At 36.2% G+C, this 12,442-nt stretch overlaps 1 protein-coding gene across 1 annotated transcript; it reads right to left on the minus strand.

Moving 5' to 3' along the window:
- Positions 1-2,375: 2,375 nt before the first annotated feature.
- On the minus strand, positions 2,376-6,974 carry LOC125874338 (cullin-1-like). The gene is made up of 7 exons (XM_049555213.1): positions 6,774-6,974; positions 6,295-6,483; positions 6,157-6,204; positions 5,853-6,056; positions 5,707-5,784; positions 5,541-5,630; positions 2,376-2,468 (listed from the first exon to the last, which is right to left on the minus strand). Exons 1-7 carry the CDS (start codon positions 6,900-6,902, stop codon positions 2,430-2,432), a joined length of 777 nt encoding a protein of 258 aa, XP_049411170.1. The 5' UTR covers positions 6,903-6,974; the 3' UTR covers positions 2,376-2,429.
- Positions 6,975-12,442: the final 5,468 nt, after the last annotated feature.

The following is a 12,442-nucleotide window of genomic DNA, read 5'->3' on the forward strand; positions in this document are numbered from 1 at the left end:
GCTCACCTTTCTCCCTATGTATCTCTATTTCAGAGTGTATCTAGTGGCAAAAATACATGTATCTAATTTGAAATCTGGTGTGAAATTATTAATTAGTAAAACCAATATATAATTATTTCAAACTATAAAGAGATTTAGTAAATACGGTAGAAATGCTTATATAATTAGATAATTTTCCCATGTTTTATATCAACTTAATATCTTGAATCCACGTCTAATTTGTGTAAAGTTGATTCTAATATGAACAAGGAAATTTCCAAAACAAAAACAAATTGGCAAGTGGTGAGAGTCATCCACTTAATATTTGAACTCTTCATTAATATTTGATTTGTACACTGGGCCTGTAATCCAAAATTCTTGTTGTGAAATTAGTGAGTAGTGGTCCAGTAATGGACCAAAATTCAAACCATAATTTGATCATGTGAAAATCTCATGGGCTGGCTCAAAGTACAATTACATTTTTTTCAACAATTACAGCTTATCACTATGGAGTTTGCAAAATATCCCAAATATTAAACACAACTTGATTATACATGTTTAATATTACTTTTTTTTTCTTTATACCAAGGTCAAATACAGAGCTGAAGTATCATATTTTTGTGAGTTTTCTATCTGAACTATTAGGTGTTTGTGTCTCCTACCTGAACTATCATCAACTTTTATTAAAACGCACCTTGGCTAGTACATGATGGTGCGTGGTATACACTTTTTTTTTGTTTAAAAATGGTGTCAAATGTCACTCTATACGGATAATTAAAGGAATTAATTAGATTTTAAAAAATAAAAATTAAGAGATAGTGATAAAAAACACACCTGACATATCACCTTTTTGCGAGTTTTCCTACTTGAACTATCATATGTTTGTGTTACCTACTTGAACTATCATCAGCTATTATCTAAACACACCTCGAATTAATGAGTAAACCGCTATGTGCACGAAAGTTTATGGACAAATTAAGTTGCCAATTGTAGTCAAACACTTGATCTAGTCAACTTCTAGATGTGTTTTGATACATAGTTAGTGATAATTCAAATGGAAATGCAAATACCTAATAGTTCAAGTATGAAACTAAAAAAAATGATCTTCAAATATGTTTTTAACCATTATCTCAATAAAGTAATCAAGCTAGTCATTCAAACAATGATACCATATTATCAAGGAAATGCAATAAAAAAAACATTGATATATCATTATAAATAAGTAGTACAACTTAGTAATATTATGTGTCGAAATAAAAAGTATTCTGACAATGACTTAGTAATTAGCATTGGAAATATGAACTAATATCTAGTGAGATTTGAACATGCAAGCAGTGGCTCATTAATACAAGGTGTCTGAAATCATTAGGCTACAATAGCTTGTTGTGTTAAGGGTATTCAGAATATGCTATTTAATCACTTCATGTATCATTTTACTTGTATATACGATATTTTTTTCCGACAAAAGATGTCTAATTAGATAGCCTGACAACCACGTAGCTCCGCCCATAGGACTAACAGAAAGCATAATAGAGCCATGAAATCATACTTGTCAATGACATATTTGGACATGGACTCAAAGGCAAAATGGAGTCGTATATGTTTGATGACATATTTGGACATGGACTCATAGGCTTAATAAATTTGTACTTGCTGAAGATATATGTAAACATGGACTAGAAAAATAACCAGATTTACATACCCAAAAAAACTAATATATATATATATATACACACACACTCTCTCTTCGGAACTACCCTAGCCTGAAAGCAGAAGAGGTAGCTTACTAACCTACTAGAGTAAGTAGTCTTGTCCGAAAGCCTCAGGCGAAAAGACAGCTTCTGAAAGCAGAAGAGGTAGCTTACTAACCTACTAGAGTAAGTAGTCTTGTCCGAAAGCCTCATGCGAAAAGACAGCTTAAAAGTAACAAGGTTCTGAAAGAAAGGCAGGCCTTAAGGCAACTAAAGCTAGGAAGGTAGGTAAAAGTGACTGGTCTTTCTTATCCGAAAGCAAGCAAGACAACAAGGGAGGGTTTAGGCAACTCACTGATTTCGAGATGAGTTTCCTTGTGGGTGTGTCCACTTGTTTTCCTATTCAAGTATGTGTATATATATATATATACCGACTAGAAAAAATAACCAGCGTCCAGCTATTTGTATAGATATCCCTAGAAGAATTAATTGAATGCATTATGTAATCAACATGTTTATCATTCTTTATTTAGACCACAAGACTATCAAAATCTCAATAGGAAATTGTTACTATTGAAGCATTTAACAAAGGAAGAAGTGCAGACATCCACATTACACATCCATCTATAGAGTCATGAAAAATAGCGAAATATTGTTTTAGAGAAATATTGGCATCTAAAAGCGAAACATGCAAACATATAACATAACATGAAACATCTGTCCTTCATAGGGCAATGCTGAAAGAGGATGACAGTTGCATTATGGTATCATCTGGCACAACGATCCCGAACTTTCAGCCTGTGCAAGAACACACACATATCAATACTTTATAACTACAAGATTATTAGTAACAAGCAAAAAGAAGAGATAAATTACAGTAATCCTAAAAGACCTACTAATTGTTCTGCATTTTCTATACAATGTTCTTTAACACCAAAATATTTCGCTAAAATGGAGAAACTGATGGTTATTTGTCTCTCTAGCCTCACTGCGTAGAATGCATCTGGACACAATTGACAATCCCTTTTTCGGTAGGATCTCATGAGCGAGGCAAGCTCTCCTGATTACTTACCAGCAAAGCATTTAACTTTAGTAGGAGCCATACAAAACTATGGTAGCGTCCTGGATACGTCTTTCCTATAAATTCTACCTACAACGAACTTGCCATCCTTATCATGTTTCCATCTAAACGTGTCATCCTTTGAAGTGGTGCATTTGAAACCATCAATCATCTGCAATAGCTCCACAAATCTACCTATTACCCAGTCATAAAGAAGATACAACAACAACAACAACTAGTGTAGTCAATGGTGCGTTTAAGCCTTGAAGCGAGGTTCAAAATGTGTTGAGCACTTCGCGTCACTTTATGTGCGCTTCAGTGTCGTCCTCAAGGTTCTAAGGCAAACTTTTCCTTGCCAATGAGCCCCTTCTAAAGAGGTGACACTAAACAATAGATATTTCACTTTTATCAACAAAAAAAAAATTAATTTTTTTGGTCATATATTTGTAATTCATGTTTATTAGTCTTGAACTAAACATATATATATTTGTATTTTTTTCTTCCTTTGCGCCTTTTTTCATTAAAGTCCACGTTTTATTTGCACTTTGCGCTTAAAGCCCCAACGGACCTTAGAGCTTTTTTGCGCTTTTTGCCTTTGATAACACTGACAACAACAATGAAATCCTAAAAGTAGGGTCTAGGGAAGGTAGAGTGTACACAGACCTTACCACTACCTCATGGAGGTAGAGAGGCTGTTTCCAAATGACCCTCGGCTAGAGTGCAGCTAGAGGGAACTAGTTGCTTTACCATAATTGGAGAGGAAATTATACGGTTGAAAGATAGCAACACAAAATATATGAAATCGGAGACGGAAAGAAAGTTCAGGCCATACATTATAAAGCAGAATCCACAAGGAGTTTTGGAATTCTTATCCATTCCCACACTATCTTTTTAATCTCTCCAGCATGAGAGAACAGCTCATACACTTACTCCTCTGCTGTGTAGAAAGACATGTTCGTGTAAAAAGTTATCAACCTTAACAACGCATTAAAACTTCCTGTTCAATCCATAAGTCCTTCCGAAATAGTATTTTGTTACCCGCACCCACCTCATAACATGAATTCTTTGCTAGTCTAGGCCAAAGATTCCTTATAGATCTCCATACTGATGATTCATAGGTGGTTTATACTGCATTCAAGATTACCTCCTTCCATAGAGCCTGTTCATTTCCCTTAAATCTCCAGAGCAAGCAATCATTCTGCATTTTCAGATTCTTGACTCGTAAACCTCCACCCTCTTTGTGTAATTGTGCAATATTCCATTCTACGAAGTGACCATGTCCATGTCTTCAGCAATCATTCTATAGTCTGCATATGTTACGCCAAAGCAAAAAAACTAATCCTTTTTGTTGTCATAGAAATCAAAAGTACTTGTTTAAACATATTAGCGACAGGTTCTAATTCATTCGGAATTCTGCAGAGAAGTCTATATACTAGAGATAAATCCTCTACCTGAGCGAACAAAAGAGATTAGCCGCGATACTTCCCAAGATCGTAAGGCCGACATGTCTTCATCCCAAAATAAGTAGATGCGGAATCTCTTTGAAAGGTAGCTTGAATTAGCAGTCGGACTGTGAACCATTGTCACTCGTTAGGCCTCCCAATATAATGGATTTGAAGGAGTGAAAGCCACTTGACTCTAAGGAGAGGGGGTGACTTTCTCCTATCTATAAGGATAGTTGGAGTTGACGGTCCTAGTTCTATTAGAGTAAGAGCTCTTGCTGGAATGCCTTCAATGTCTCGAGAACTTGCACACCAAGCCGAGCTGCCGAGGTAAGCTGCTCAAGGACTTCACTTCAAGCCGCAACCTTGGAGACTTAGAAGGTGCTTGGAAGGAAGGGATGAAGGTCAACATGCTGAAATGGAAGTACAAGGCTCCACCTAAAAGAATACTCGGAGCTGAGGAGAGGTGGCGGAAGAGACAGTCACGGACAGAATTGAGCCAAACCCGGTCCGTGAAGGTCTCATATGATCCATACCGGGGAACCTTTACTTGGGAGCAAAAGGAAACCTGAAACACTAGCAAGCCTGGTCATGTATCCATGGTGCTGCATACGGGCCTGAAAATCCACATACAGTCCATATGCTATACAAGACAGTCTATCCGGATTCTCATCCTCAGCATTGCATATGGACCGAGAATGTCACATGCTGTCTGTATACCATCGCGGGCATAGTACTTTGCCCGATTTGCATTGTTCAGTTGACACTTTGGGGCATATTTTCTATAGACCTGTTAGGTCTACTAAGAAGGGAGCTACGTCTGAGTTAAACTTAAAGATGAAAGTCTTCTTTCCTTTCTCGACGGTGAAATAAGACAAAGCTCATGAACTTATTATCCTAGGTCGGAACAAGTTGATAGGACCCCCCTTTTTTACGTCCCTATGTTCCCCCGTGTGGCGACATGAGGGCGGAAAAATGAAAGAGAGGGATGGGGTTTCTCTCACTTTTGGCATAGCGGGCCCCCAGTGGGAGGCTCACACAACGGGCTATTAGCTCAGTGGTAGAGCGCACCCCTGATAATTGTGTCGTTGTGCCTGGGCTGTGCATTTAGACCTAGACAATGTTGATGGGGTAGCTTGCTTGCATTCCTCTTGAGGGTTGTCATTTAGTCATTATTGTCTATTAGTTCCATACTAGTGTCTATCTTCTATCTTTTATTTCTTGTTCTTAGAACTTAGGGTTTCTTTCTATTTCTGCACAATCTGGTTCGTATCAAGCCGTAAGGCCAGAGAGAGAGAGAGCAACAAATAGCATTTAATCAGAACTACCAGAAAACTAATAGTGAAAAGCAAAACAAGTAACCAATACCTTATCATCTCTGAGCAAAGCACGGGATTCAGAATGCTCCTTCTCAAGTAACTGATTGGTATACACAACCACTAATTCGTGTTTCACTTTCTGCAGCACAAATTTGGTCTCAGCATCGAAAACAAATCCAACTAAAGGAAGATTTTCAACATAAAGAAGGTCTGACCTCCAGAAGTTTTTTCTCGGTACTAACGTGGAGATAATGAGACACTCTATCCTTCTCTTTCTTCAAGCACTCTTCCTCCTGTGTTAGCAAAGCATGGGTATCACAATTTACTCTGGCAATTTAAAGCAATAACCAATGAGTTGTACCTTCAACATATAGTCCGAATAAGAATCTTCCACAATCCAACTTGAAGCTTTCCGAGAATAATAAGCTGCAGTATCTCTAAGCATTGCATCTCCAAAGTCACTCACATAATACCCCATTTCCCCCCTTCCAATTTCAGCAAATATACCAAGAACATTCTTCAATAAAGCTCTATCAATCTGTTCACCCTCGCGTTCTTTTTCAATCTGACACAAGCAAACTCTTAAATCAGACCCTCATAACTAGCATATAGTATCACAATACTAGGGAAAAATGAAAACTAAAAATAAGAGATATGATACTTGCCAACATAATAACAGCATTTATAGCTTTACTGCTCAACTCCTTATAAACCTATTGTCAACAAAAAAACAGAAATAAGTTGACCACACAACAATGATATGATGAATTCTTATCCAAAATTAGGATTGGCAAGAAACAAACCAAATTGTCGAAGCATGTCAGACTAACATCGTTCAGTGTAGGTAGCGATCTTCGGGCAATATGATACCGTGAAAGATAATGGAAGAATATAAAGAGCCACCTGAGCATACGTTTATAATTCTCCCATCTCTTCACAAGCTCCCTCAACATAAACTCAGCATCCTGCTTCTCTCTTAAAGCAGGCAGAACCTAATAAAGAATACAAACACAGATTGCAAAATTGAACAGCGATTAGCAAAGCAACTAGAATAAATTCAATAATATAGCCTGTATCCTTTTCAAATTAGATCAATAATGTTGACTAGCATGTGTCAGTTACACCAATACAAGAGCACCAATATGTTGGCCTGATTATGATAAGATATGTTGCTTGGACTCTCCAAAAATACTGTAGCATTCATGTCGAATCCGCACACAATGAGTTTTTTTGAAGAATCTGAACAACATAGACTATAAGAGAGAAAGTTAATGCTTCTTACCGTAGAATTGATGTATTCATCAAGTGCTTCCTTGTACTTATCATACAGCTGCGAAGCGTAACTGTAAGGACGTTTCTGTGAACACATATTATATATAAGTCTACTCTTCAAATTAAGGAGAAGCTTCATCCTGGGGTCGGATGTAACCTTTCGGCTCCAAGACTTTCAACACGGATTTTATATATATGTAAAAAGCTACTAAAATCTTGAATACGCTTCTGCTTCCTCCCACGACAAGAGTGCAGGTTTACCACGTTTTAAAGATTACCAATACAATACAGTGTGTACATGCCAAACAAATAATATTTCATTTATTAAGACAAACTTCAAGAACAACAAATGTTAAGGATACGTGTATAACATCATGCATTCGTCAACCCTGAATGGTTCTGTCTGTCCTTCCGGAACTCTCTTCACTTTTTCGATTGCCTCCTGTATAAAATGCCATCCTTCCTCAAACTCAATTATATTCTTCAGGTTCATTTCAATTATGGAAGCAGGCATTTTATCGCAATCTGAAAATGACAAATAAAAAACCACACATGTAATCACACACCATAAAAGAGGAAAAAAGTAATTCCATGCCAACTACTAATAGCAATGCCAATTCAACTTTCAAGAAAAATAGCATCGAATGTACGCAGGTGACAGCAAAAAGCAGCAACTTCCCAGCATCCAAGAGTGTCAATAAAGTGGATTGAGAACCATGAGGTTGTTCAAATCTCAGGAAAGGCAAAAAACTAGGTGATTTCTTCCCCTCTGTCCAAGCCTTGTGGACAAAGTTACCGTAGCACTCAATGCTGGTTGAACCCTTGGTGGACAGAGGTACCACGTGATATTAATCGAGGTGCACATGAGTTGGCCCAAAAACTAACAAAACCAACAATATATTATCCCACAAGTGGGGTCTGGGGAGGGTAGGATGTATGGAAACCTTACTCCTACCTTCGTGAGGTAGAGAAGGTTGTTTCCGATAAATTAAAAAATGTAATCAAAGCAGGATTGAAAGGATAATAACGGCATCACAATGACTAGATATCCAAAGCAAAAGAAGCAACATGTTGTAGTGAAAATTGAAGAATAAGATATTATGCGACTGTTAACTAAAATTACTAAATACGGAGAAGAGTAGATTGAGCCCCTGCCTCTCCCACATAAAAGTTTATGTGGGACAACACTCGGCTACCTACTACCTTCTACCCTAATCCTCGGCCTCCACACCTTGCTATCTAGGGCCATGTCCACAATAAGCTGAAGATGTGTCATGTCTTGTCTAACCATCTCCCTCAGTTCTAGTTCGGCCTACCTCTACCTCCCCCTAAAACTTGTTAGTTGTTACAACCAACCTCTCACACCTCCTAACTGGTGCATCCGCGCACCTCCTTTTCACATGTGCAAACCATCTTAGTTGGCCTAAACGCCATGATTATATATTTAAAAAAAACTTCTCAATTAATAATCATCTGAACATACAGTGTCAATCAACTTAAGAAAAACATCATCAATGCACACTAGCTAAAGCAAAAAGAAGAAATCTTTTATTACAATTTCGATTTCCTCATATAGAAAATTTAAATTATCATTGTTTTGCAAGTTTCACACCTAATATATCGGGTGTTCACAAAACCACCTTGACCTCATATAAAAATACATCCTGGATGAATAAGGCATGCTATATGAACATCACGCTCCAAAAGTTCTTCCAATGAGATTCATGTGACTGTACACATGTAAACTATTTGGCAAGTTTCATACCTAATTTATTGAGTGTTCACAAAACCTCTAAATTACTATGAACTCATTGTATCACGTTAACTCATTTTTAAGATTTTTTTCATCTTCCACATCCCTCTCAGCAGTTTATATGAAATATTTTCATACATTCAATCGATATCTTTATTAAAGGTGTATTTGTTGGAATTGGAAGAGGCTCATTGTTGTGTCCAGAAGCACACGCAAGTGTACGTGGTCACTCAAGTAGTACATCAACTCTTTCGAGCCGGATTATCGAACCCAAAGGACTTCAAATCAACAAATACTAACTTTATTGTAATTAAAATAAATTTATTTATGCGACAGACGAGTTCAGGAATTTGTTTATATCAACTAAGTTAAACAGTTGCAAATATTAATTACTAACAATTAAATCGGTTACAAAAAAGGGGATTTCACAATTTGGGAAATATTCCAGGATTGTAGCATGCACCAATTTCAAACACAATAATAACTTATCCTAGCATTCGACAGGTTAACCTCATTATTGATTCACAAGGTTAAATTTACGATCATGGTCTCCCGACCTCTAATTGCCTAACTACATCGATGAGGGGATAGGCATGAACCAATAGCAGAGCATTAAGCTATCATCTTGTACATTAACCAAACGAGGCATATATGTATAATCCTATCCTATTTACGAAACACTCTAAGTTTTACCCTAGAATGAACACGTTTCTCACATTCCTTGGTTTATCCCTCTATTCGTCTTCCAAGTTCAAGAGCGGACAATGAGTTTATTTTAATATTGATCAATCATCAAAATAGTTAAACAAGAATGCTAAACAAGAATGCAAGCATAAATCATAAGAAAACCCATCTCATGCTAGAAAAAAATACCATTATGCCATTAATCGCAGCTACAACCCTAGAATAAGGGAATTTAGCTACTTATAGAATAAATCATTATCAAATAATGTTCAAGGATCATAAAAGTGTTTACCAAAGTGAAAGAGTAGAAGAAAAGCCCTAGAGATAGTCCGCAAAATCGCCCAAATCGTGTTCTCTCGTTTTTCAAAAACTGAATAATGATAAAATAATACAGTTGGACTATTTATAGTCTGAAATAAAACACGTGATGCAAATCTGGAATAGTCTGAAATAAAACACGTGATGCAAATCTGGAATAGTCTAAAATAAAACACGTTATGCAAATTTGGAGTCCAGGTCGGCGACGCGTACCTGTTCCCTCACTGCACATTTTGAATAGCTTGAGCCAACTCCGCGATGCGCTTCCATCGCGCATTCCACTATTTTGTGAAATTCGTTTTCCACATTCTGGCTTCAGCTCCGCGACGCGGAGGTGCTCCCTTGCAGTGTATTTTTCCAGCTTCTTGGCCATTTCTCGAGTCCCATTTCTCCTTAGCAACTTCGACGACTTCTATTTTCCAACATCTTGGATGCTTTCATTTTTTTAGCTCCTTTGCTTGCTTCTCACCCTACAGACACCTAATCATCTTGGTTAGAGGAAACACAATAAATTGACTCTAAAAATGCAATTCAAAAGAGAAATTTGCTCTCGAACTTGGCTAAGATATATGGGCAAAATTAGTTATTATACGCATAAATACACCTAAGATCACTCATTATGTTTAGTGTCACCTCTTCAGAAGAGGCTCATTGTCAAGGAAAAGAATGCCTTAGAACCTTGATGACAACACTGAAGCGCACATAAAGTGAGATGGAGTGCTCAACACGTTTTGAGCCTCGTCTCAGGGCTTAAGCGCACCTTTGACAACACTAAAAAGACTAAGTGTTCAAAATATTGAGTACAACATAGTAAAATTATGTTGGAGAGCCAGAGGTTTAGATAACAACAAGACTATTAGCATCTCAATATGAAATGTAAAACTGGGTAGAGACGAAGTAAATTTTACGTTGCCAATGTTACTGTCGAAGAATTTAACATCAAAGGGAGTAATGCAGACATCTGCTTGTGTTATGCGTTAAACCCATTACAGCTAAACGATATCCTTTGGCTGCTATAGCGAAATATTGTTATAGAAAACATAATTTGATAATCAGCTCCAAAGAATGGCCGTCATAGTGAAATGTTGATATAGAAGATGATGGTTGTATTATGGTATCATCTGGCAGAACGAGCCTGAACTTAATTACAGCCTGTGCAAGAACACACATATCAGCACTTCAATACTATAAAAATTATAATTTTTACGGAGAAAATTATAAAAATGAGTTGAACCTTCAACATATAATCCGAATAAGAATCTTCCACGATCCAACTTGCAAACTTTTCGAGAATCTCTAAGCATTGCATCTTCAAAATCATTCACATAATATTCCATTTTCCCCCTTCCAATTCCAACAAATATATCAACAACGTTCTTTAATAAAGTTGTATCAATCTGCTCTTCTGATATCAGCTAACTCATAACTACCAAATAGCATCACAAGACTTGGGGTCAATGAACTAGTTTAGGTATAAAACTCGCAAATGGTGATAAATTAAGATTTTTTTAACCTATTCACTCTATACCAAAAAGACCTAAAATCACATGCACTCTATACCAAAAATTTCAATATTAAACCCTAGCAACAATAAGAGGCACAAGAATCCACAAATCAAAGCTTAAATCAGAAAAAAAAAAATGGAATAGCAAATGGAATTCAACACAACTTTCTTTGTAAAATTACTTTTTTTTTTACTCGGTCCGTCGAATAATAGTTATCCATTATATTCAGTGTTTTAAAAGCGGGGGTGTGAGGCGTTTTATACCGTATGGACGAGGCGTAAGTCCCGAGACACGGGGCGTAAGTTCCATGGATCTACGGCGCGTAGTCTCATGTATATTCAATTTTATAGTTTTATGACTAATAAAATAAGCAAAAGTAAACATTTCAATGATTTTACAAATAATTTATAAATAACCTAAAATATATAGAAATTATATTTATTTGAGATAAGTATTAATAATATATAATGAAGAAAAAAAGTATTATATAATTATTATTTGAGAAATATCATCACACCAATAATAAAATATATGATTTAAAGAAAAAAAAAGGTTTAAAACGCCCGAACCTACATTTTTTATGCCCAGGACTTACGTTTTTATGCTCGATACTTACGCCTCAAATTTTAGAACTTGCGCCTTATGGATCCACGTCTTTAATTTACGCCCTGGAGCGTTTTTGGTATGCCCCGCCCCGAGACTCACCCCAAAAACGTTCTTGAAAACACTGATTATATTATATTGAGATGTCCAACAATACTTGTTTACTTTAATCAATGGATAATTTACACTTATCATTAATTATAGTTATTTCTCTACTATTTAAGACATTGTATTTATTATATTCAAATGATGATATAGTAATAGTTACTTGCAAAGTTCATACTGGACAAGTATTGTTGGACAGAGTAGTAAGATAATATCATAATTCCTCATTTTTATAGAATTAGAATCATCATCAATTATTGCTCTAAAGATTTTGACAAAATATTTTGATATTTAATACACTATGTATAATAAAGAATATTATATAAATGTATATATTTATTATTAGATAATTTATAATAAGGAAAAAAGAGGCGAAGTTGGTAGTTACGGTTGCAAAAACAACAGTTACTGAACGTTTGTTGTACATACTAACCAAGGCAATAGAGAAGAAAGGTCCGAAACTTAGACCAAGTGAAGTACATCAAAGACGAAGAAGGCAGAATATTGATGCAAAAGGCACTCATTAGACAAAGGTAACAGATATACTTTCATAAACTCTTGAACGAAGATGAACGAACAATCTCATACGACATATCATTCAGGAAATTATGGTGAGAGACGATATGAGACCATTTCTGGCCAAACGAATAGTGCTTTCGATGGTGTTTTGTTCTCAGAAATCTTCAGAACAATACCCCATAGCTACCTCTT

Source organism: Solanum stenotomum, chromosome 8, assembly GCF_019186545.1.
Source record: "Solanum stenotomum isolate F172 chromosome 8, ASM1918654v1, whole genome shotgun sequence".
Lineage (NCBI taxonomy): Eukaryota > Viridiplantae > Streptophyta > Magnoliopsida > Solanales > Solanaceae > Solanum > Solanum stenotomum.

Bases quoted from the DNA above. Each gene is read 5' to 3' on its own strand.
- LOC125874338 (XM_049555213.1), bottom strand. From the start codon at position 6,902: ATGAAGCTTCTCCTTAATTTGAAGAGTAGACTTATATATAATATGTGT. The intron at 5,785-5,852 runs GTACAACTCATT...TTGCTAACACAG, and splicing joins ATTCGGACTATATGTTGAAG to GAGGAAGAGTGCTTGAAGAA. The intron at 2,469-5,540 runs GTATTGGTTACT...GTTCTTGCACAG, and splicing joins CTTTGCTCAGAGATGATAAG to GCTGAAAGTTCGGGATCGTT.